We start from the raw sequence: 27500 nt of genomic DNA on the forward strand, positions 1-27500 counted from the left end.
TTAAGTAAATGTACTTTTACACCACTGGTGAGCACAGAGAAGACTGAATGACCATGAGCAGAAACACTATTGTACGGTACAGCAGTGCTCCGCAAACCCTTTCCTTTTATTTTCCTCAGGGGTGGCAGTGATGATCCATAGATCTGTTCATATTAGCCTACAGTTTGTTGCTGCTCTGTAACAGTTAGAGTTGAAGGTGCTTTTCATTAATAATCGCATTGCAGACGCATGTATCGTGTGCACTCGGTTTAATAATCGCATCGCAGACGCATGTATCGTGTGCACTCGGTTTAACAGCTGTTGTGGAAAAGAGTGATGCATTGCACGTGCAGTTCCACCTCCATTGAGGTAAACGCATCCATGCTGGATTGCAGACACCTCTGCGAGGAAGTAGCCAATGGAAGCTATATATCCTCCCCGCTATGGGACGGATTGCTCAGCAGTAGCCAATGAATTGAGTACAAGCTGTTATACATTCCGCTAATGGGAGGACAGGACAGCTGCACACAGGACACCCCCCCCCCCCCCCCCCCCCCCCATACAGAGAGAGAGAGAGAGAGAGAGAGAGAGAATACAATTCCCTTATACTGTAAACGTCAACACACAGTATGATCCAAATGTCCTCCAAACAGTCCTTGTCCTTATTTCTTCCAAAACTGTTGGACTGGACCACGGCCATATTTTCTTCAATTCATCATGTTTTCACTTTGGTTTTGGATCCTTCACCGGGAAGGAATGTAACAAAAACAATATTTATTCATGAATTAAAGACATCAAAGGTCATTCTGTAAGATGAAGTATATACCGGTATTCATTTAAGAGGCTTATAAAGGCATCGCAACCAAATTCAGAATGACGAACGAAGACAAAAGTATAGGCCATATGGATTAATGGTTCAATTATCTCAGAAAATAGCAAAGTTTGACATTGACCCCCTGGCTGTTCAGAGGAAAATGTATTTTGTACAAACGTGTGTGTGTGTGTGTGTGTGTGTGTGTGTGTGTGTGTGTGTGTGTGTGTGTGTGTGTGTGTGTGTGTGTGTGTGTGTGTGTGTGTGTGTGTGTGTGTGTGTGTGTGTGTGTGTGTGTGTGTGTGTGTGTGTGTGTGTGTGTGTGTGTGTGTGTGTGTGTCAGGAGAGTAGAGCAACTAGATTCAGAGCGAGTTGAAATGACTTCATTCCTCTGACTTTTTGTGCAATCCTGACAATTATGTAGCCTACTGCTCTTTTGTGAATTGTATCATGAATATATCAAATACATCAAATCAAAACAGAGATGTGAGGCAGGGGTCAAAACAGGGACGCAAGAAATAATGAATAAATGCGTCCTCTTTGGTAATTGTGGGGGTGTAGGCTTAGGGCAGGGGTGCCCACTGCCCACACATTTATGACGTGAGATCTACTTTCAAAATGACCAGCTCAACAAGATCTACCCACTGAAAAAACAAGTGTACCATTGCTGAAAATAGTTTAAATATATAATGTACCTGGGGGGGCTTTGGAATAGGGAGGGGGGATTATGACAGGCAGTTTCTGCTGTCAAAATATGTCCCCCCCGTATTTAACTTAAACACCCAATGCATTCTCAATGGCAATAGCACAAACTTTGGCATGCTACTAGTCCTACATACTTACACCTAGAAACCCCATTCAAACCTATTTATTCAAATTTGAGAAATTCACAATGGGGCTCAATGGCAGATATTGGCACGTCAAAAAAGCACTTTCACCTAGAAACTCTATTCACACATTTTATAAATGAAGAAAAGTTAAAATACGGAGTTAAGTAGCTTTCTTCCCGACAGTGTTATGCAATGTGGCCCCTCTGGAGTGATTGTGTAAATATATAGTGGCCCCTCTGGAGTGATTGTGTAAATATATAGTGGCCCCTCTGGAGTGATTGTGTAAATATATAGTGGCCCTCTGGAGTGATTGTGTAAATATATAGTGGCCCTCTGGAGTGATTGTGTAAATATATAGTGGCCCTCTGGAGTGATTGTGTAAATATATAGTGGCCCTCTGGAGTGATTGTGTAAATATATAGTGGCCCCTCTGGAGTGATTGTGTAAATATATAGTGGCCCTCTGGAGTGATTGTGTAAATATATAGTGGCCCTCTGGAGTGATTGTGTAAATATATAGTGGCCCTCTGGAGTGATTGTGTAAATATATAGTGGCTCTCTGGAGTGATTGTGTAAATATATAGTGGCCCTCTGGAGTGATTGTGTAAATATATAGTGGCCCTCTGGAGTGATTGTGTAAATATATAGTGGCTCTCTGGAGTGATTGTGTAAATATATAGTGGCCCTCTGGAGTGATTGTGTAAATATATAGTGGCTCTCTGGAGTGATTGTGTAAATATATAGTGGCCCTCTGGAGTGATTGTGTAAATATATAGTGGCCCTCTGGAGTGATTGTGTAAATATATAGTGGCCCTCTGGAGTGATTGTGTAAATATATAGTGGCCCTCTGGAGTGATTGTGTAAATATATAGTGGCCCTCTGGAGTGATTGTGTAAATATATAGTGGCCCTCTGGAGTGATTGTGTAAATATATAGTGGCTCTCTCCATGCTCAAAGTTGCCCACCTCTGGCCTAATATCAATTTGGAGGTCCTTATTGGCAAGAAAAAACCTTTTTGTAGAAAAAGCCTCAGCAGGTCTTCATGGGCTTAAAGATGTCTAGACTGTGTCTAACGTGTGTGTGTGTTTGTGTGTGCGTGTGTGTGCGTGTGTGTGTGTGTGTGTATGTGTGTGCGTGTGCGTGTGCCTTTGTGTGTGTGTTCAGGTAGGCTGGTGGGAGAACGGCGTGCTCAGGCTCAGGTACCCGGCCTGGTCTCGCTACGGACCCTTCCTCAAACCCCCCGACGACGCCCAGCACCTCCGGGTGGTCACGCTGGAGGAGCGTCCCTTTGTCATCGTGGAGCTGGCGGACCCCGCCTCGGGGACCTGCATCCGGGACTCTGTGCCGTGCAGACGGCCCCTCAACGCCAGGTCAGAGCACCGCAGTATGGTCACACGCAGGCATGCTCCATGCGTTGATGGGATGGAGTATTGCATGCATACTCCATGTGTTGATGGAGTATTGCATGCATACTCCATGTGTTGATGGAGTATTGCATGCATACTCCATGTGTTGATGGAGTATTACATGCATACTCCATGTGTTGATGGAGTATTGCATGCATACTCCATGCGTTGATGGAGTATTGCATGCATACTCCATGTGTTGATGGAGTATTGCATGCATACTCCATGTGTTGATGGAGTATTGCATGCATACTCCATGCGTTGATGGAGTATTGCATGCATACTCCATGCGTTGATGGAGTATTGCATGCATACTCCATGTGTTGATGGAGTATTGCATGCATACTCCATGCGTTGATGGAGTATTGCATGCATACTCCATGTGTTGATGGAGTATTGCATGCATACTCCATGTGTTGATGGAGTATTACATGCATACTCCATGTGTTGATGGAGTATTGCATGCATACTCCATGCGTTGATGGAGTATTGCATGCATACTCCATGCGTTGATGGAGTATTGCATGCATACTCCATGTGTTGACTGAGTATCGCATGCACGCTGTGATATACGATCTGCATGCTGTGAGCTTGTATATCTGCTATTTTCAAATAGCCAATGCTTTCCCGGCTTTATTTGATATATATATATATATATATATATATATATATAGCTGAGCCATGAAAATATCTTTAGGGTTTTTAAACTCAACTGAGTGCCTTGGAATTTCTTTTAAGTTCACGCTTTCTTTTTTCACACTTTGGATGTCAGCCCACTTCCACAAGGGACGGAACTTAGATATTATTTACCTTGAAAGCATCTCAATTTAAAGACTCGGGGCTCCGTCGTCTTCCAGTGCAGGGTGATATTAGCATGCCGACGTCGAAGGTATTATAAAAAATGTATGTGCTCCGTGCAGCATGCAAATGTAGCGCAGCAGTCTAGTCTAGCCCGTTTTTGGCGGGAACCCCTTTTGGTGTTCTAAGCATTATGTTATACTTTAGCTATTGAAAAATGGCAGATCTACAAGTTCTTAGCGCGGCACCGAGTGCCGCGCTAAGAACTTGTAGGTCTGCTATTTTTTGAAAAATCGTGAAAATGTGGCGCAAATCTTTGAACGTTTTTTTACTCAAATCGTTGGTTCCGAGGGCGTCCCTGGAACAACATATTTTCAGATGCGGGTCGGGCAGCCATACATATAATTCTGGGGCTCCTTGACATGAAAAAGATTGAGAACCACTGACACATGAAACGTGAGGTTTTTCAGAAAACTGTCAGGATTTAGAAGGCATATGTAGAACTAAATGGGCTAGTGCAACACGTTGGAACAGGAATGAAAAGGAAGAGGAGCGGACATGACTTGACGCTCTAACAAACATCAAACAACTCCATATCAATCCCACCAGGGCAGTTAGTTTTTGAGCAGCAGCGTTGCAGAAAAACATGTTAACACACAACATACAAACCAAACAGATTACTCCAAGCAGCTAGTGTAGAATGAAATCATATTAAACGTTCTCAATTCACATGGTAAAAAAAATACAGTAAACTTCCTTGGATAAAAAGTAATTAAAAAGAAAGTAATAAATGTACAAATCTGGATCTATTTTTTTTTTGCCAAAAATCGATTTACGAACTCAACGACGTGTTGTTGAACTGCAGTGTAGATCTGTAGATCTGATATTTTCCCTGTAGGCCTAATGATTGCCCCCAGAATATAGGCATTATACGCTAAGGTTCAAGTGGTTAGACATTGTCTCGTATAAGGTAAAAAAAATGGATATAAATAAATACGATATACAATTGTATGAAACATAAAAGTTTTACGGAGCATTTAACCCATTCTGGGCGGGAACCCCTTTTGGTGTTTTAACTAAGCATTATGTTATACTTTAGCTATTGAAAAATAGCAGATCTACAAGCTCATAGCGCGCCACCGAGTGGCGCGCTACGAGCTTGTAGGTCTGCTATTTTTGAAAAATCGTAAAAATGCGGCACAAATCTTTGAATATATATTCTTTCAGAGTTTCAGTTTTTAACTCATATCTTTGCTTCTGGGGAGGTCCTTGACATGAAATATTGATAACGACTGATATAGAAACATGAGGTTTTTCAGAAAATTTTTTGAAGTCAGGCCTAAACGGGTTAAAAGTCGTGCTGCCATAAAGGGGACAAGGGGAGGATTAAGAATGTCACTCAGTGTTTTACAAGCGGGTTGAAACGTAATGATGCCCTGATGGCAACGGAGAGGCTTACAACTCACCTGCCAATATGTCTGGGATAGGAGAAGCCAAAAGGCTTTGAGCGTTCCAGAGGCTTTTCCGTTGGTTACGGAAAAACTGTGACGCTGTGAAAACCAGCAGATAAAAAAATGCAAGCTCAGACGACTCTCAATAATAGACAGACGACAAAACGACAGAGGACAATGCATGGGGGCCTGGCAGAACAACGGAATTTAGTTGCTTGCAAAAGTAGCCCGTTAAAGAAGAATCACACCCGTGTGAAGTGAGTGGTGCAACTCTGTGTGGGGGTTCCCGGGGGGGGGGGAGTTCCAGGCCCACAGGAACGTGCCCAGGGGGCCGGGCTGGTTCCGGCGTGCCGCCCCGCGTCCAAAACGGTTGAGAAATGACAGAGTTACCGTGTGGCGGTCCCTCTACTGTACCCTCTACTGTACTGTACTGTCACTGTACTGTACTGGCACAGTGCCATGCAGCAATAACCTAAAGCAACCTTTTACTAGTATAGAGGGCAGTGCCACAACAGGTGAGTGACTATAGTCCCTATTTCACCACAGCCGTGCCAACATAGCAGAATTATACATTGTATCTATTATAATATGCCGTAATATAAGCCCTGTGCATAGTTTGGATTTGTTATTATGTTGTATCTTACACATTTGGATACAGCTGTGGTGTTTTTTTTTTAAAAAGACACTCTCCCACTGTGCTGAGGTGAAGTTTACACGCAATAATTTCTCCCATTGCTGTTTAATAAGGGTTAAGTTGTCTCTAGCATCAAGGGACGGAAGCTTATACAGTTCTGAAGCACCTCTCTTCCCTAAGACAATACCTTTCAGTTTGCTATCTAGGTCATTATTAACCCATTTTGGACTGAGGTCGATTAAAAAAAAAAGGCTTCTAAATCCTAACATTTGTCTGAAAAAAACATGTTTTTATGTCAAGTGGTGCTCAACCTTTTTCTTGTCAAGGACCCCCAGAATTATCTCTATTGGGCCACGGACCCCCATCTCAAAATATGTAGTTCCAGGGACCCCCCCCCCCCCCCAGAAGCCAATATTTTAGTTAAAAATGTTCGCTCTGAAATATATATTCAAAGATTTGCGGGCCCTTTTTCACGACTTTTCAAAAATAGCAGACCTACAAGCTCGTAGCGCGCCACTCGGTGGCGCGCTATGAGCTTGTAGATCTGCTATTTTTCAATAGCTAAAGTAGAACAGAATGCTTTAAAACGCCAAAAGGGGTTCCCGCCCAAAGCGGGTTAAACACTGTGATATCATTAAGTGTCGTTAACCTCATTAAGACACAACGATCAAGTCTGCAACAGGTGGTATCTCAGCTCCATTGTTCTCACATTAATCCTGGCCTTCCTATTTGGCAGAGCATTGTTAGAGCAGAACAGTGGCTGGAAAAAAGTAGTCGGAGCCGGAGAAATGCAAAACATGGCTCTGGAAATCCAGCTAGTAGGGCCGAAAATTAATACATTTACCGCCAGCATTAATTAATCCCTCGATAGCGTACTGCCAAGGTTTTATCGCGTGTAACACTTACTTTGAAGAGCCAAATATCCATAACCGAATATTACAATGACAAACTGCTGTGTGTGGATGTTGCCTGGATGTTGTTGTGTCGGTCGGTGGTTGAAAAAGGCGACCGCGAGTAGCCCGTTGAAAACCCTTTTCTTCACCAGAAACGGGTTTGGCGGGCTAGGGTACTAATTTACACCCTCGTGTTCTTCGTTTGCAGACGGTTAAAAATTAAAACAACCAACAATGATGATGTCTTCTTGTGAACGTCTAAATCAATAATTTAGCATACGATACTGATAACACAACCAGGCAACGTAATCAATAAATTATTTGTATTTTAATATATATAACCCAATTAGCATGCTGTGGTGTTTTCTTCTTTCCCTGCAATGTTGTTGCCCGGCTCTCTCATCCGCGGCGTGTCGATCGATAGCAATGCCTTTCTCCTTGAATAACTTCTGGGCACATTTTGGTAGATGCCAGATATATTATGCAGATCTGTATACAGTATATCAGTTCACATCATTTTTCATATTTAGATTAGTTTTTTTTTTTGGTTTTTTATATTTTTGCCCTGACCACAAAAGTATGTTATTTCGATATCGTTTTAGACATTGCTATTATGCATGTTTAACCCATTTTGACCTGGGAACGATTCTACAAATGTCTTCTAAATCCTGACAGTTTTCTGAAAAACCCTATGTTTCCATGTCAGTGGTTCTCAAACATTTTCATGTCAAGGACCCCCAAGATTATTATGTAATCGGCCGCCGACCCCCATCTGAAAATATGTTGTTCCAGGGACACCCCCCCCCCCCTCCCAGAAGCAAAGATTTGAATTAAAAACGTCCGCTATGAAAGAATATATATTCAAAGATTTGCGCCACATCATTTTCACGATTTCTCAAAAATAGCAGACCTACAAGGTCGTAGCGCGGCACTCGGTGCCGCGCTACGACCTTGTAGATCTGCTATTTTTCAATAGCTTAAAGTATAACATAATGCTTTAAAACACCAAAAGGGAATTCCCGCCCAAAATGGGTTAACTTGCTTTTTCTTTGAGGCACTATACGTTGTTCAGGATATGGAGCAGGTGTTGCTTCCTCTGATCTCCCCTCCTATCCTCGGCCCGTGGGCTCTCCGCGCTACAGTCAATACTAAAAACTAGAAAGAAGAAACCCCGTACACCCTGCTGGAAAAGAGACGACGCACTCCACAGAATATTTATGCACGACTGCTGGCTCAGATGCACTGTTCCTTCGTAGCTATATACATCGGGCTAGAACACGTTTTGGCAGGGAGCTTTTTTATCACAGCATAATAGCAAGTATAGCAGTGGTGGCACTGCATTGGGTACAGTACAGGCCTCCTGTTTATTGTTGCACACATTCATCCCCACCTCTGTAGAGCGGTGGTTTTCAACCAGTGGTCCCTTGAGGGGGTTCCAGGCGGTCCCCAGCTAAATGATGGATAGTTGGTCAAATGGACCTTTTATAGATCTTTAACTCTTGAGAGCTTAAATATGAAACGGGTCCATTCGGTTTCATTTTACGCTCTCAAGAGTTATTGTTAAACAGCTGCATTACTTGGAGATGGACAGTATTTGTTAAAATCATGCTTTTATGCGGACACGCCCACCAGTTCATTAAGTATGCCTGGTTTGCCTGGTCGGTGGTGATGGGTGGTGATCCACCTGAACTGAAGCCGCACCCACAGCTGTAGTTGTGTGATAAAGGGGGAGGGGTTAAGGGAGGGGATGATAGTGTGATGTCACTATATTACTGTTTATTTCATTGGCCCGTTTGACTGTCAAGGGTTCAGCCTCCAGGAAGAAACCCTAAATACAAAGTCAATACACCATTGCACATAAAAACGACTCCAGGGTGTCTAATGAAGTACTGTCACCTCATTGACACATGGAAAAACTGGAAAAATACAAAAATTGTGGCACTCCATCTTTAATTTATACATCTACACAATAAGAGAATGTAGAAGAAGTGTTATTTTGATCAATGTTTGCCTGTTATTGTGGACAAAATCTCATCCAATGACAACTAAATATTCTAAGCTTTGTTTCTGACTGGCTAAAATGTCATCCAATGGTGGTCCGTCGTGGCACAAATGCAGAATAAATAATGGGCTTTGATGTGAAAAGGGTTGAAGAAGCACTGCTGTATAGTATGCAGGTTATATAATGTAAAAAATATATACATCCATCCATCAAACAGCACGTCTGCATGAACTGTATAACCACAATGAACCCCAATATCACCAAGGAACCATTAATGCACACATTCAATACACGGTTAATGTCTCGTTCACTGCGTCCTTCTCCTTGTACTATATATTTACCCTGTCGTTTGTTAACTATAGCGTACTTGCAAGTCGTTCTAAGTCGAGGTTCTAGCTGCAAAATGCCTAAATTGTGAATCGGACCTCTGAAAAAAAAAAAAAAAAAACACTATGAGATAGTCGTATATATAAAGAGCAGCCGATGCATTGCACAAAGACAGCATCAAACCCCCAGGAAGCGTCCCACAATGACCAACACCCTCCGTTTGACCGGCACGACTCCACGAGTGACGTAAACCCTCACGGAACGACTGTCCGATGACGCGGACCGCCACGTCGTCGTGTACCCCCCCCCCCCCCCCCCCCGTCATGCCCCCCCCCCTCCCCAACCCCCCCCCCCCCCCCCCCCCCCCCCAAACTGACATCCATCAGGTGTCCTTAACCCATTTAGACCTGACTAGATTCTACAAAATGTCGTCCAAATCCTGAAATTCTGAAAAACTAAAATGTTTTAGGTCAGTGTTCTCAACCTTTTTTCGTGTCAAGGACCCCGAGAATTATCTGTATTTGGCTGCCCCATCTGAAAATAATTATGTACTTCCAGGGGACCCCCCCCTAGAAGCAAAGATTTGAGTTAAAAACGTTCGGTCTGAATGAATATATATCCAAAGATTTGTGCCACATTTTCACGATTTTTTTAAAATAGCAGACCTACAAGCTCGTAGCGCGGCACTCGGAGCTTGTAGATCTGCTATTTTTAAATAGCTAAAGTATTACATAATGCTTAAAACACCAAAAGGGGTTCCCGCCCAGAATGTTTTAAGGCTGCGCTGGGCTCCGTTCCCTCTGACCCTGATCGATATGTGAGTCAGTTGCAGGCCCCTGGAGGGTGACTCATGGGTCTGTAATAAGACCACACCGAAGAGGGGGGGGGGGGGGGGACTCTCTGCTTCAGCGCCTCCCGAAGGAATGACAGACCGTACCCCGCACGACTTGGTTATATGGCTGTCGCTCAGGGGCACGCACGCACGCACGCCGTAGCACACACGCACGGATACATATTTCTTCTATGTATCTGTCTCTCTTTCCCTCTTCCTTTGTAGTCGCACCGTGCTAAAACGACGAACCTGGGGTGACAGACGGTTGCAGCCCCCTCATGCCCCCTGACATGATTAAAACCCACCTAATTCTAATTGCCCCTTTTTACTTTTTCATTTGACTGCTTTTGTTCGCTTAATTTATTTAAAGTTATTTTTAATTTTATTTTTTTCAAAGCGACTTTAACACAATCGGTGCCGGGATTCCTTCAAAATAGGAGCTCTGGGGTGCCGGAAAGACATGGCCGCTTTTACCCTGAAACCCACAACCCGGAAACAATCCGCTAAAAAAAAGTTTGCTTTACATTGCTATAGCTTACATTGCTATTGTTTTAATTTATACGATATATGATCCAAAAAGCGTTCATATTTTGCGGGAGAGACGGATGAGGAGCAGAAATGAAGCGCTAGTATATCGATCCGTTCAAAACCACGGAGAGCGCCCTGGATTAGGAGAGACGAGTCATTCTTTCTGCCACGCTAACAGCTAAGTCAATGGTAAGCTAACATGAGCCCAGAGCGTAGCATACGGTAGCCGAAAGGCGAACTGAAAAAAGAAAAAAAAGGAAAAAATTCAGAATATTCTTATCTCGCCCCGTATCATTGAGGATGCGCTAGGACGTCTACAGACGTCGTATGCACCCGACGGTTCGATTCCCTATGACGTTTCCAGACGTCCTACTGTATGTACGGAATGTGTTAAGACCATCATCTGTCTGTTTATGCTCCTCTCCTCTCCTCTCCTCTCCTCTCCTCTCCTCTCCTCTCCTCTCCTCTCCTCTCCTCTCCTCTCCTCTCCTCTCCTCTCCTCTCCTCTCGTCCTGTGTGCCACAGTTCCATTCAGGAAGGTGTGGCCCCCATGAAGCAGTGCTGTAAGGGCTTCTGCATCGACATCCTCAAGAGGCTGGCCAAGATCGTCGGCTTCACCTACGACCTTTACCTCGTCACCAACGGGAAGCACGGCAAGAAGATTGACGGCGTGTGGAACGGAATGATCGGAGAGGCAAGTACTCGTATGCACGCACGTGCGCACCTGCGTGCGTGCGTGGCAGAGGGATCCACTGCTTCAGCCTGATGACTTACAAAGTCTAATATCTCCCCCGGTCCACATAGGGATATCCCTTTGGTGTAGCGGTTAAGATATTGGACTTTCACCTCGGGAGACCTGAGTTCGAATCCCGGGCGTTACATTTGTGTCTCTATTAGTATATACTTAATAGTATAGTATTTCAGAAATACAGCGTGAAGATTGAGAATGTTCTTGGTCCTCACGAGGAATATGGATGTTTTATCGTAAAATAACTGTTACAATGACTTACAATGAGGAACATATTGTGGTTGGGTTTAGTTAGGATTAGGATCAAAGAGGTTACGCTGAGGGGCTGGAGTTGGAGGAGCTACGCCTGATCCTTACTCACTGTATACGTGCCGGGCCTGTGTGACGTGCACCGGAAAATACCTAGTTTTACAAGCTCACAACTCGCTTGTAGAATCGATATTTTGGGGCTTTAGGGTGAAGGGTTAAACGTGATTGATTGAAAATGTTATTAACAGGTTGTGGAATGAGCACCGGTTGGAGGAAAGCACTGTTCAATATACTGTACAAGGTCTGCTAAGAGGATTGAAGTTCCCATAAAAGGCACTAGAAAGCTCGTTTACGTTGGGGTCCTCCTCCGCTTTCAATTCATCAGAACATTTAACCCATTTTGGGCGGGAACCCCTTTTGGTGTTAGCATTATGTTATGCTTTAGCTATTGAAAAATAGCAGATCTACAAGCTCATAGCGCGCCACCGAGTGGCGCGCTATGAGCTTGTAGGTCTGCTATTTTTTTTTTGTTGAAAAATCGGAGAACGACGTCAAAATGGGTTAATGACGTACACATAATACAGTGCTAAGCAAAAGAAAGAACACGATATAAATAAGGGTGTAACGGTGTAAACAGTGTACAGTAAGGGGGAGGGGGGACTTTGCCTCTTTTTCCAGGGGCCGTAAATGCTCTTGGAGAGTGGTTTTGAGGGAGCGTGCACGTCTCCGAGGGAAGCTGTGCGGTTGTTATCTGCAGCCTATACTGTACCATGTGTGTCCAGTGAAGTGTTTGTGCTGCTGCTGGCGTGCTGTGTAGCTGCGCGCGCGCGCGCGCGCGCTGTGTGTGTGCGTGTGCGTGCGTGTGTGTGGGGCTGCATGCGGTGCTGCTGGCTCCTTGGTGACCAGTTAAACACAGTTTGTCACGTCAATCACTGCAAGATGATATGAGGCCCTCAACCACAAAGGGACTCTCTGGTGGCTGTCGCTTAGCCTATCTCACACACGCACACACACACATGTGCGAACGTACACATGCACACACGCGCGCGCGCGCACACACACGCGCAGTACTCGCTCACATTCACAGGAAAGTAGGAGAATATATGGGAGTCGGTTTCATTGTTCTTCCATAATACACACTGACTATAGGCATACGAGGAGAAAAATGCAGTTCTGTGCAACTCATGGTGCTTGTCACATTTAAAAACAACACAATATTACATAGAGGCGAAGGCGTTCAAAACATTAAAAAAGTCGAGAGAGAGAGAGAGAGAGAGAGAGAGAGAGAGAGAGAGAGAGAGAGCAGACAACATTGGTAAAAAATAAACAAAAGTGCTGATGCATTCAGAGTGCAATAGATGCATTACTATTCAAAGTTGCGATTTATTATTATCATCGTGCTACATGCAGGGAATACACTCAGATACGCATTCTGTGGAATATGCAGTATGCACAAATAATGTGTGCACTATTCACAGCCATTCCTCTGCACAGACATGCCCATGCACACTAACAAGCACGTGCACACACACACACACACACATGCACAAACTCACATGCACACACAGCGCCAGACACCCCCCGCCAAGCCGTATGCGGTCTCGCTTAGCCAACTTATTTTTCTGGCAATGTGTGTGGCATTGTGCCATGCACACACACACACACATGCAGGCACGGATACACACACAGCCGCACACACGTATAAACACGTACTGTGCACACGCACACACATACACACACACATACACACACAGGCACACAGGCACACACGTATAAACACATACTGTGTACACACACACACACACACACACACACACACACACACACACACACACACACACACACACACACACACACACACACACACACACACACCACACACACATGCACACACACACACACACACACACACACACACACACACACACACACACACACACACACACACACACACACACACACACACACACACACACACACACACAGACAGTTCATGAACCAATCGATGGACCATATACTGTAGGAGTACACACCCAACAGAAAGATAGTATACACAAGTATACACCCAGGTGGTTTGATGTGAACGCACACACACACACACACAGACTCTCAGATGGGTATACAGGGGACGTTGTTCCGCTAAGGCATCCTACTGTGTCTCTCTCTGTCTGTCCCACAGGAGGGGACATTCTGTCTGTCCCACAGGAGGGGACATTCTGTCTGGGCCAAAGGCCAACTCCAGTTGCTATGGGATCCAAAAACTATCAACTAACAATCTCTCTCTCTCTCTCTCTCTCTCTCTCTCTCTCTCTCTCTCTCTCTCTCTCTCTCTGTCTCTGTCTCTCTGTCTCTCTGTCTCTCTGTCTCTGTCTGTCTCTGTCTGTCTCTCTCTCTCTCTCTCTCTCTCTGTCTCTGTCTCTCTGTCTCTCTGTCTCTCTCTGTCTCTGTCTCTCTCTGTCTCTCTCTCTCTCTCTCTCTCTCTCTCTGTCATTATGCATATGCAATGTTAAGACCTGAGCCCTGTCCAGCCCCCCTCCCCCCTCTGTCTACTGAGCCACATTACCATGCACACACAGGGGAGCGAGCCAGCCCTTTTCTCCCCCTCCCTAGTATGTTGTGCAGCTAATGTGTGTGTGGTCTGTAGATCATGGTCTTTCAGAACTGTGGCGTTCTACTTTGATCAGGTAATCCAAAGGATTCACGGCCCCTTCCTCTCTCTCTAACCCCCCCCCCCCCCCTTCCCCCGTTCTCTGCTCTGAAGTACAGATGTCTAATGTAGATGAACCCATTAAAGGGATATTTATTTATCGATTACTCATCCCATGGAGACTTCTTTGTGTGTGTGTGTGGGTTTTGTCGCATTCCTATAAGCCAACAGAGACACAGAGGAGTCTTGTGTCTCCATAGGGAGCCACTGCTTGTCATCAAAACAACCAAGCAAACTATCCATTAATTCAAGTCTCAGTGGGTGAGTAATCGATAAGGGGGAGGGGGAAATCACACTTGTGTGAAGTGAGGGGCGCTCCTATCTTCATACTTCATCAAACATCACATTCCGTGCTCAGCCAATCAGCTGAGCACAATCCGTGCTCATACACACAAACACACAAAGCTGTGCATAGGAGGCCCCCAGCGGTCATTTTGGGGGTAAACTATCAGTTGACTCTTTCAATCAGCACATAGCGACTTTCCGGCTTTCTGTTTTGTTTTGATCGGCGGCCCGGACAGACGAATGGGAGCTTATTTTATAGGATAAATAGATACACGAGGGTTAACCCATTTTGACCTGAGATCAGATTCTAAAAAATGTCTTCTACATCCTGACAGTTTTCTGAAAAAGCTATGTTTCTATGTCCGTGGTTCTTCGATTTTTCAAAAATAGCAGACCTACACGTTCATAGCGCGCCACTCGGTGGCGCGCTATGAACGTGTAGATCTGCTATTTTTCAATGGCTAAAGCATAACATAATGCTAACACCAAAAGGGGTTCCCGCCCAAAATGGGTTAATGCACTCCTCCTGGGAGATGCATCGGAGTTGTGCTGCGTTTGTAGCTCGGCTTTGGAAGGAACCCAACGGCGCCCCTTTGAGGATTTAAAGAAAATATTAATATTGGCTTCATCTTTTTTTTTTTGCTAACGTCGTTGTAAGAAATGGCGAGTTGACAAGCAGAGACCCAAGTGGATTGGATTAGTAGACTTTCCAAATAGCAGAACTTGTTACGGCGGAAAACATCGCAGCGACTGGTATAACTGTAATGCATTAAAAATGACAAGGCCTTGGGAAAATTAATTAAAATAGCACTGGGGCAGAAGATGGCACTGCGGAGAAAGCGTGTGCGTGCGTGCGTGTGTATGTGTGTGTGTGTGTGTGTGTGTGTGTGTGTGTGTGTGTGTGTGTGTCAACTGAGTTTACAGCTAGGCTGAACCTGATCGATGTTGCTCCACTGCCACTGCTGATGAAGTTGGAGGCTATTAGGCAGGTTGCCCTCAATGCCCTGTCTAGAAAAAACTAGTTTACTCTGTGAGGAAGTGGTTCTTGGCTATAAGAGCTGCTCTTTTTGTAGATATGAAATGGCCTATAAAGTGCCCCCCGGCATAAGAGAGGCCGCGCCATGTTTCCTGGGATTCAGAAGAAAGCCCCAGCCTGAAATTGGGCACACATGCTACTTGGTTTGGGGTGTCGTCAGATGACAGAGTGATGACCTCAGTCAGTGACCTCTGTGTGAGAACTGAAGTATCCCTGAACACGGTAGTTTCTGAGGACATTATTATCAACTGCTTGATCTCAGTATAAGGGTATAGTGTTGGGCAGATTAAGCTACATGATGTAGCTGAGCTACATAGCTTAGCTACATATTTGCTGTAACAAAGTACGTCTTAACCCATTTTGGGCGGGAACCCTTAGGTCTGCTATTTTTGAAAAAATCGTGAAAATGTGGCGCAAATCTTTGAATATATATTCTTTCAGAGCGAATGTTTTTAACTCATATATTTGCTTCTGGGGGCGGGGTCCCTGGAACAACATATTTTCAGATGGGGGTCGGCGGCCAATTACAGATCATTTTTGGGGTCCTTCACATGAAAAAGCTTGAGCTTGAGCCTGACATAGAAACATAGGTTTTTCAGAAAACTGTCAGGATTTAGAAGACGTCTTTTTTTGTAGAATCGATGTCAGGTCTAAATGAGTTAAGCATGCTATTAGACAGCTTGGACACAAATTTAAATCATATTTGGAAGCCTCAGTAATGTCCATCAATCAGTTGTGAGAGGCCTGCAGATTGCAGGAATGCCCAGAGGCATTGGCAGGATTCTGTTCAGCGCCTGTGATAATTGGCAGTCGCCATATATGGCGATGCTTCCTGTTACCCGTGATCTGCATCCTGAAATTCTTTACCACGTTTGTGCATCTTTGTGTTCAAGAAATAGCCTGTTAGAGCTAAGGTTACAATGACCGGACCTTAAATCATTGGAGCCTATACATTTTCAGTTGCTCTGGGCCCCCTCATGGATCAGTGTTGATTTTGACAAATTTTGATATAGTCTTTTAAATGAAAATTGTAATCCTATTTTATGATGGCATATGATAGTCTAGTTTTAGTCGACTAAATATCATGAGTTGATTTTGTCGACAGAAATGTATTTTGGCAGGCCTTGGTGGTGTCATAATGCCTGAGCCCTGCCTGGTAGGAGGTTCAAGAGCATATAGGAGGAAGCACCAGCAGGCTGTCCAACAGTTTCTTCCCCCCAAACCATCAGGACACTGAATGCTCGCCACATATTGCCCCCAAGGCCAACATCCTGAGAGATGAATAGCACTTTACACACATGCACTTTGAATGCATCAGCACTTTCTCCTGCTAATGTTGTCTGCTCCTTTTACCTTTTAATGTAAAAGGCTTTGCCTCTTTTTAACGTGGGGGGCTGCAGGGCATCTTATGATGTAGTAGTACACTTTAATAAATAAAAACCTCTTATCTATCTGTACCTGCAGGTGGTGTACAAGCGTGCAGACATGGCCATCGGCTCTCTGACCATCAACGAGGAGCGCTCCGAGGTGGTGGACTTCTCCGTGCCCTTCGTGGAGACGGGCATCAGCGTCATGGTGTCCCGCAGCAACGGGACCGTCTCGCCGTCCGCCTTCCTCGGTAAGAACCGGCTAACTATAACCTAACCCCCCCCCCCCCCCCCCCCCCTCCACCGAGTGGCGCGCTACGAGTTTGTAGGTCTGCTATTTTAGAAAAATCGTGAAAATGTGCCTGAATTCTTTGAATATATGTTCTTTCAGAGCAAGTTTTTAACTCAAATCTTTGTTACTGAGAGGGTCCCTGGAACAACATATTTTCAGATGGGGGTCGGCGGCCAATGTCATATATATTTGGGGTTCCTTGACATGAATATGTTTGAGAACACCATAAATAGAAACATGGGGTTTTTAATAAAACTCTCAGGATTTAGAAGACTTTTTTTTTTTTTTTGGCGTCAGGCCTAAATGGGTTAACCCATTTTTTGGGGGTTTTGCTGTGAAAGAATATATATTAAAAGATTTGCACACATTTTCACGATTTTTCAAAAATTGCAGACAGAGATGCGGTCTCGGGTTAATACAGTGCTCCTCAAACCTTTTTTGAGTGGTGCAACCACTCAAAAAAGAACAGCAATATCCGTGTTAACCTATGTGACTGTGTGTGTGACTATGAGTACCAGTAGGGGAAAAAGTGGCGCTGTTGTGCCAGAAACAGAGAGAGAGAGAGATAGTGTTGCACTGTTGCCTAGTGCTAATTACACAGAGAGAGAGAGAGAGAGAGAGAGAGGCAGGGGGAGAGGGGAGTTACACCACTCAGTTCACACAGGTGTGATTTTTTTTCTCTTCAAGAACTCCCCATAACTCTTGAGAGCGTGCAAATGGAACCAAATGGATCCACACAGAACTGTCCTCTCTTTAATGGTGCTGAATTATTACTTTTAGTTCTCACTCAGGCATGACGGGTAGGCGGTGCTGTCCATGGTGCTGAAAGAGGTTAATTTAATCTATGTGATTGTAACATTGAATGCTTTTCCATTAACTTTTTTCACTTTTTTCACTTTTCACTGGAGTAGGGTTTAAATCAGTGGTTCAAAAAAAGAAAAGAAAATTCAAGGACCCCCCATAATGAAGGTCCCTGAACCCCAATTTGAGAACCACTGTTCCAGTGCTTGATTTGTACTCTGTTGCGTGGCAGTGTTGCTCCGTAAAAGTAGACGATCTACAAGCTCACAATGTGTTGCATTTCGATTGGTGACAACATCGACTGTGGCGACTGTGGCTCAAGACGTAGAGCAGGTCGTCCAATGATCCATGGGTCGGCGGTTCGAATCCTGGCTCCTCCTGGCTGCATGTCGAAGTGTCCTTGGGCAAGACACTGAACCCCAAATTGCTCCCGATGTGCTGGTTGGTACCTTACATGGCTTCCGCCGCAATCGGTGTATGAATGTGTGTGTGAATGGGTGAATGTAATGCACAATCTATGTAAAGCGCCTTGGATAAAGGCGCTATATAAATGCACCATTTACCATTTTACCATTTACATCGTAAGTACAGTAATTGCTGTCGCTTCGACTGACACTGACTGAGCGTGGAGCAGTCTGTCCTCATCGCATCTCCTCGCTTGGGCGTGGGGCTAAGGAGGGAGTGGAGGACGTGGGGCTAAGGAGGGAGTGGAGGACGTGGGGCTAAGGAGGGAGTGGAGGACGTGGGGCTAAGGAGGGAGTGGAGGACGTGGGGCTAAGGAGGGAGTGGAGGACGTGGGGCTAAGGAGGGAGTGGAGGACGCCAGGATGGGACGTTTAACCCATTTAGACCTGAGATCAGATTCTAAAAATGTCTTCTACATCCTGACAGTTTTCTGAAAAAGCTATGTTTCTATGTCAGTTGTTCTTCGATTTTTTCAAAAATAGCAGACCTACAAGCTTGTAGATCTTCAATAGCTAAAGCACAACATAATGCTGACACCAAAACGGGTTCCCGCCCAGAATGGGTTAAGCGCTGGGATTGGTCTATACCGTAATTGTGGTATACATCACTGTCACCCATCAATCAGGATTGGGTGGCCACGTTGTACATAAAATGCCTGCTCGATGATTGGTCCATTTGTATCCCGATGATGGATGAAGACCTTAAAGCTTGTAGGTCGGCTATTTTCATTGTGCAACACTAGCCGTGCAATCACGTATACTTGGGTGCGTAACTCGTTCACTCATGCACGATTCTTATTTAGAATTCTGGGGGAAATGTAAGTTTAACTTTGACAGGAAAAGACTCGCTCACCGTATGGAAAATAGAAGTAAAACGTGATATAGCACTGACGTTTGCTTTTTAATTGCACTTTGAGCACAGAGCACTTTATGAGCATGATAAAATAAAGATTTTTTTTCCTTCTAAGTCTCAGTTTAAGGATTTTTACCTCTGTTTTCCATACGGTGAGCGAGTCTTTTCCTGTCAAAGTTTCCCTTATGTTTTTGAGACCACCGCTACCGTAGTCAAGTTTGGAAAGAAAAAAAGGACGAAGAAAGGCGCAACAGTTTTCTCAGTGCTTCGGAAATGTCCGTTTAAAATCCTCTAGCGAATAGATTCAACAGCAGCAGAGTGCTTAAAGAGACAGATGAAGGATCCCGCTGTTGTTGAGGAGAGATTAAATTGAGCCAAGACACTCGAATAGGACCACAGGGTGAGAACTAAAGTCATTGCATTAACCCATTTTGGCCGGGAACCCCTTTTGGTGTTTTAAACATTATGTTATAATTTAGCTATTGAAAAATAGCAGATCTACAAGCTCATAGCGCGCCACCGAGTGGCGCGCTATGAACTTGTAGGTCTGCTATTTTTGAAAAATCGTTAAAATGTGCCTCAAATCTTTCAGAAAATTGTCATGATTTAGAAAACGTTTCTTTTTTATTTCGACGTCAGACCTGAATGGGTTAAGACAGACTTAGTCTGCGATACAGGTTGGCACGCTATCAGACGTTCTTGTGTCGCCACCAGGGCACACGGTGACATCCTCAATGTTCATTTGAGTCAAATTAACGGCAAGGATTTAACCTAGTAGACTGTTAGTGTAACAGACGTGATCTTCCACATTAAATTAGCATCCAAGCTGCCACCTCAAACACAAGGCGAGAATGACGCAGATTAATTTGTGACGTTAATCACGTTGTTAAGTGTAGGTGGACGAGACAGAGCGTACACAGCTACCGTGTCTCTCTTACAGTGAGTCATAAAGATGGATGCTTTAACGTTCATGGCCCATGTACTGTGTTCATTATGATAGCTGGCACGTGTACAGATGCTTAGTGTAAGTGATTAGGAGTAAAGACAATAGTTTGAAAGAGCTGACATTCTGTTTGAGCATCAAGGTGGCTGAGCATGGAGACGGTAATTGTCCATATCTTGCCAACTGCTGTTCGTATGGTGTTGCACGGCTGTTAGTGGTTGGACAAGCGTAGCTGCAGCTGCTTAGGTGCCAATACTTAAAGACCGCTAAAGCAAGCTTAAAGGAAACATTTGGCCTTTTTTCAACAACATCTCCATATACGGGGCCTCCGTCCTCACTAATGCTCACTATGGAATGGTGCCATGTCTGTCTATAGTACACGCTACTGTATGTGTCTCAGTGATGGATTGTGGACGGTTAACAAAATGGGCCTGTATACTTAATGTCGGTGGTGTTCTCAGACAAGGAGAGGTGTTCTTTCAATTGATGCAGGAACATGCTAACTTTCAGTGGTGGGGGAAAAAAAAGTACTGACATGTTTTACGTAGACACTTATGATGCCCAGGACGTGTCCACAACACGTCTTTATAATTGACCTATAGCTAAGCCCCTCCCCAAACTGCTATGGTCCAATCACAGCTAAGCATAACACAACATTCCGGGGCATAAAAAGTGTTAATTAAATACTGCACTATAGAAAATACTCAATTCCCTCACAGCCCGCCAGCAGGGCCCCAGCCCCAGTGGTTGAAAAAAGTACTCAAATGTTTTACTTAAGTATAAGTATCAATACTGCAATATACAAGTATGAAAGTCCGGAATTCAAAATGTACATGAGTAAAAGTACAAAAGTATTGGCATCAAAATGTACTTAAAGTACCAAAAGCAAAAGTACAAGTCTTCAAATGTATACAAATCCTTTGAAAATAGCTGATGAGACGCATTGTGAGGTTGTAGATCGGCTATTTTCAAATGGACGAAATGTATATATAAGGCTGAAGTGGCTATACTGCATGTTTTGTAATTATAATCAAAATTTATAAAGTACCTAGTAACAATTTCTTTTGTACATAATAGGTAGTTAAACAACTAGTCGACTAGTAAACTAGGCAACTAGTCAACTAGTAGAAATGACTAGAAGTGAATGCCCTACTCTGGGGGGGCCCGGGTTCGAACTGGGAACCGCAAGGTTCCCATCCGGTCACTCTACCCCTGATCCACTGCCGCCCACAGTGGAGTAGACTATTGTAAATTGGAAATACTCAAGTAATGTACAAATACCGGTACCTCAAAAGTGTACAGTAAAAGTACAGTACTTAAGTAAACGTACTTCGTTTCTTTCCATCACTGCCTGTCCCACATGTTGCTGTAATGGAATGAAACTTTTCAGATTCCCAGCTGGCGTTAATTGGAAAGGTGCCATACCAATCACGTCTCCCCAACGTACGGCGCTCCCTCTGGGCCAATCACGTCTCCCCAACGTACGGCGCTCCCTCTGGGCCAATCACGTCTCCCCAATATATACGGCGCTCCCTCTGGGCCAATCACGTCTCCCCAACATACGGCGATCCCTCTGGACCAATCACGTCTCCCCAACGTAGTCGTTGTCAGTTGAGCGGATCGAGGCCTCCAGGGGATCCTCTCACTGTCCTCAACACCATAGTCTCGTGTAGCCAGACAACTATTCCACAATCTCCGAATGCTATATCCACGTTTTTCCCCGCCAACGTACTGGGGCTCCTTGTGTGTGTGTGATTTGCTTCCTTCAGGCCATGTTGCCATGTTTGCTTATTATAAGCAACCTTTTTCTGTAAAGTCACTACATTTTTGGTAGTTGCTGGTTGATGTTTTTTTGGGCTTGATTGTAAAGTGTACAGTAGTTGCTTATTTGGGCTTGCTTCCACATTTCTTCACATCAAGGAACCCCAAATGAATATGTAATTGTCCACGGACATCCATCTGAACATATTTTGTGCCTTTTTTATCAAAATGTTTAAAAAAATATTCAAAATATATCGATTTATTCTCAATGTGTTTTTAAATAACAGATGTACAACCTTACAATGTGTCGCTGTAAGCTTGTAGATCAGCTATTTTCATTTGTGGTTGTTTTCATAGACCTGGCCACTTGTTTCTCTTGCAAAACTGGCAACACAGCAAGAGAAAGAGGAACTTATGCACACACAAACGCAAAGACTTATGGGTTATAAGAAAAAGGTGGATAGAGTCTGTGGAACTAAGCTCCCGAAATCCGAGTAAGGAAGCTGCCATTTCTTATTTTTGAGGGGCGCTAGCCCCTCCTATATACAGCTTTAATGTTTGTCTTTCAACGATGCTTGTTTAAGAAAACGCCATAGACAATAAAGAGATATGTAATGTTTGTTTTGAGGACGAAAACAAACATTAGCACCCGTTGCTCAAACAAACATTATGTTGTAATTGATGTTGTAAGATGATATAAGAGCGCCCCTCACTTCACACGGGTGTGATTTTTTTAAAGCGATAAGGTGACCGCTGCAGTTGTTGGGAAAACTCCCAATACGCCGCGGTGATAAGAGACTCACCTCTCACCCCAACCCATCTCTGTTTATGAGGTGATAAGAGACTCACCTCTCACCTCCAACCCATCTCTGTTTATGAGGTGATAAGAGACTCACCTCTCACCTCCAACCCATCTCTGTTTATGAGGTGATAAGAGACTCACCTCTCACCTCCAACCCATCTCTGTTTATGAGGTGATAAGAGACTCACCTCTCACCCCAACCCATCTCTGTTTATGAGGTGATAAGAGACTCACCTCTCACCTCCAACCCATCTCTGTTTATGAGGTGATAAGAGACTCACCTCTCACCTCCAACCCATCTCTGTTTATGAGGTGATAAGAGTCTCACCTCTCACCTCCAACCCATCTCTGTTTATGAGGTGATAAGAGACTCACCTCTCACCTCCAACCCATCTCTGTTTATGAGGTGATAAGAGACTCACCTCTCACCCCAACCCATCTCTGTTTATGAGGTGATAAGAGACTCACCTCTCACCTCCAACCCATCTCTGTTTATGAGGTGATAAGAGACTCACCTCTCACCCCAACCCATCTCTGTTTATGAGGTGATAAGAGACTCACCTCTCACCTCCAACCCATCTCTGTTTATGAGGTGATAAGAGACTCACCTCTCACCCCAACCCATCTCTGTTTATGAGGTGATAAGAGACTCACCTCTCACCTCCAACCCATCTCTGTTTATGAGGTGATAAGAGACTCACCTCTCACCCCAACCCATCTCTGTTTATGAGGGGCGCTGCTAGCCCCTTATAAATTCAGCTATAGTGTAGAGATACACAATAACACAAACATTAAATTCCCATTGACAATGGATGGAGAATTTACGTCATATGTGTCTGAGAAAATCAGTATTTTTGTCCTACACAAAGATTAAATTCCCATTGACAATGAATGGAGAATTTACGTCATATATTATGTCTGAGCAAATGTTATGTTACATGATGATGTATATGATAAGAGCGCACCTCACTTCACACGGGTGTGATTTCTTTATGTCCTTTTCTGCTAAGCAACATGCTATATATGCTTAGATGATTTCTATTCATATTAGGATAAATGTGCGCAACTGTAAAGACGAAACGGCAGTGGCGAGGAGGCTCCACTTACCGCTTTATAGTTTACTCATGACAGCTCTGCCGTTGCTCCAGACTGTATGATGATAGCAATTTGGAAATTGCGAGAGGCGACAGTCTGGTAACGCGAGACTATCAACACCACAACGAGCAGACGAGGAAACAAACCGCCTGCTTATAGACCACTGCAGATTATTAGGTCTGCTCAGTTGGCTTTTCTTTCTTTCTTAAAGGACAACTTTAGTTTTTTTCAACCAAGGTTCATGTTTTAGGTTGTTATTAGAGAAAGTAAAAGATGAGCGTTATTTTTTCTTCATTTGCTGCTTTCTTTCGATTTATGGATTTTAGCGGTTTTTGACAGGGGGGCGGGGGCATTCGAGCATGGGGCTAAATATGTATTTCTTTACAAAATATTATGGCGATTTCTTTTTTTTATTATTTACTATAGTCCTAATATACCCCAGGAAATTACATCTGGCCACGGAAGATCACAGGATCTACTGAATGTGAAGGTAGCCTACTGGGGGGAAGCCACACTGTGTGGCATAGGCTCAATATGTCAGTTTGACACATTCAGTAGATCTCGTGATCTTTTGTGGCCAGATATAATTTATTGGGGTTTAGTAGGACTAGAGTAAATAATAAAAAAATAAATTGCTATAAAATGTTGTAAAAAAATACATATTTAGCCCCATGCTCGAATGCCCCCGCCCCCCTGTCAAAAACCACTAAAATCCCTAAAACGAAAGAAAGCAGCAAATGAAAAAAAATGAACACTCATCTTTTACTTTCTCTAATAACAACCTAAAACATGAACCTTGGTTGGAAAAAAAACTAAAGTTGTCCTTTAACCCATTTTGGGACGGGAAGCCCTTTTGGTGTTTTAAACATTATGTTATAATTTATTTAGCTATTGAAAAATAGCACATCTTCAAGCTCGTAGCGCGCCACCGAGTGGCGCGCTACGAGCTTGTAGGTCTGCTATTTTTGAAAAATCGTGAAAATGTGGCACAAATCTTTGAATATATATTCTTTCAGAGCCAACGTTTTTAACGCAAATCTTTGCTTCTGAGGGGTTCCTGGAATAACACATTTTCAGATGCGGGTCGGTGGCCAATTACTTTGACCTTGACATGAAATATTGAGCACCGCTGATACAGAAACATGAGGTATTTCAGAAAACTGTCACAATTTACAAGACATTTTTTAAATTTCGACGTCAGGCCTAACAGCTATAGTGTTTGTCTTGTCTGACACACAAACATTAAATGCCATTGACATTGGATGGAGAATGTACGTCATGCGTGCCTGAGCAAATCGACATATGTATGTCGGTGGGAACCCTTGGCCAATAAGGGACCACCATTGTTGATGATGATGTACGATGATTAGAGCGCCCCTCACTTAACACGGGTGTGATTTTTTTTCCTTTTTTTCGTCGGCAATTCCCCATATATCTATCCTACAAATATGAATAATGTATCATGTCTATTTTCTATGGGTCATTTCCTACAGATGTCCCTCGGGGTAATTCAAAGTGACGGAGCCAGTTGAACTGGAGCCAAGCTGCTCGGGAGACTACACTGTTAATCCCTTCAGGAACATTATGTTATGCTTTAGCTGTTGAAAAACAGCAGATCTACAAGCTCGTAGCGCGGCACTCGGTGCCGCGCTACGAGCTTGTAGGTCTGCTGTTTTTGAAAAATCGTGAAAACGTGGCGCAAATCTTTGAATATATATTCTTTCAGAGCGAACGTTTTTAACTCAAATCTTTGCTTCTGAGGGGTTCCTGGAATAACATATTTTCAGATGGGGGGTCGGTGGCCAGTTATACATATAATTTTTGGGGGTCCCTGACATGAAATATTGAGCAGCACTGATATAGAAACATACATATTGCAGAAAACAGTCATGATTTAGAAGACATTTTTTAATGTCGATGTCAGGTCAAAATGGGTTAAGCTTGTATTTAGCTCCTGTTGTTGTTGTTCTTGTTTTTCCGGCCTATTAGTAATAGAACCTGCTGGGCCTGCAGTCTGTTAGGAATAGAACCTGCTGGGGGCCACGGTGGTGCCTGTAGTCTGTTAGGAATAGAACCTGCTGGGGGCCACGGTGGTGCCTGTAGTCTGTTAGGAATAGAACCTGCTGGGGGCCACGGTGGTGCCTGCAGTCTGTTAGGAATAGAACCTGCTGGGGGCCACTGTGGTGCCTGTAGTGTGTTAGGAATAGAACCTGCTGGGGGCCACGGTGGTGCCTGTAGTCTGTTAGGAATAGAACCTGCTGGGGGCCATGGTGGTGGTGCCTGTAGTGTGTTAGGAATAGAACCTGCTGGGGGCCATGGTGGTGGTGCCTGTAGTGTGTTAGGAATAGAACCTGCTGGGGGCCACGGTGGTGCCTGTAGTGTGTTAGGAATAGAACCTGCTGGGGGCCATGGTGGTGGTGCCTGTAGTGTGTTAGGAATAGAACCTGCTGGGGGCCATGGTGGTGGTGCCTGTAGTGTGTTAGGAATAGAACCTGCTGGGGGCCACGGTGGTGCCTGTAGTCTGTTAGGAATAGAACCTGCTGGGGGCCATGGTGGTGGTGCCTGTAGTCTGTTAGGAATAGAACCTGCTGGGGGCCAAGGTGGTGCCTGTAGTCTGTTAGGAATACAACCTGCTGGGGGCCACGGTGGTGCCTGTAGTCTGTTAGGAATAGAACCTGCTGGGGGCCATGGTGGTGGTGCCTGTAGTGTGTTAGGAATAGAACCTCCTGGGGGCCACGGTGGTGCCTGTAGTCTGTTAGGAATACAACCTGCTGGGGGCCATGGTGGTGGTGCCTGTAGTGTGTTAGGAATAGAACCTCCTGGGGGCCACAGGTGGTGCCTGTAGTCTGTTAGGAATAGAACCTGCTGGGGGCCACGGTGGTGCCTGTAGTGTGTTAGGAATAGAACCTGCTGGGGGCCATGGTGGTGGTGCCTGTAGTCTGTTAGGAATAGAACCTGCTGGGGGCCACGGTGGTGCCTGTAGTCTGTTAGGAATAGAACCTGCTGGGGGCCACGGTGGTGGTGCCTGTAGTCTGTTAGGAATAGAACCTGCTGGGGGCCACGGTGGTGCCTGTAGTCTGTTAGGAATAGAACCTGCTGGGGGCCATGGTGGTGCCTGTAGTCTGTTAGGAATAGAACCTGCTGGGGGCCACGGTAGTGGTGCCTGTAGTCTGTTAGGAATAGAACCTGCTGGGGGCCACGGTGGTGGTGCCTGTAGTCTGTTAGGAATAGAACCTGCTGGGGGCCACGGTGGTGCCTGTAGTCTGTTAGGAATAGAACCTGCTGGGGGCCACGGTAGTGGTGCCTGTAGTCTGTTAGGAATAGAACCTGCTGGGGGCCACGGTGGTGCCTGTAGTCTGTTAGGAATAGAACCTGCTGGGGGCCACGGTGGTGCCTGCAGTCTGTTAGGAATAGAACCTGCTGGGGGCCACGGTGGTGGTGCCTGTAGTCTGTTAGGAATAGAACCGGCTGTGGGCCACGGTGGTGGTGCCTGTAGTCTGTTAGGAATAGAACCTGCTGGGGGCCATGGTGGTGCCTGTAGTCTGTTAGGAATAGAACCTGCTGGGGGCCACGGTGGTGCCTGCAGTCTGTTAGGAATAGAACCTGCT

At 44.7% G+C, this 27500-nt stretch overlaps 1 protein-coding gene across 1 annotated transcript in view; it reads left to right on the forward strand.

The window, feature by feature from the left end:
- The window catches only part of grin2db (glutamate receptor, ionotropic, N-methyl D-aspartate 2D, b), a gene marked incomplete at its 3' end in the record, with an annotated part of 290078 nt that overhangs the window by 160256 nt on the left and 102322 nt on the right, over window positions 1–27500 (forward strand). The window contains 3 exon segments of the mRNA XM_079503474.1: window positions 2784–2989; window positions 11016–11184; window positions 16980–17133. Of these exon segments, the coding sequence (XP_079359600.1) occupies window positions 2784–2989; window positions 11016–11184; window positions 16980–17133 (529 nt within the window).

This window comes from Electrona antarctica, assembly GCF_951216825.1.
Source record: "Electrona antarctica genome assembly, chromosome: 6".
Lineage (NCBI taxonomy): Eukaryota > Metazoa > Chordata > Actinopteri > Myctophiformes > Myctophidae > Electrona > Electrona antarctica.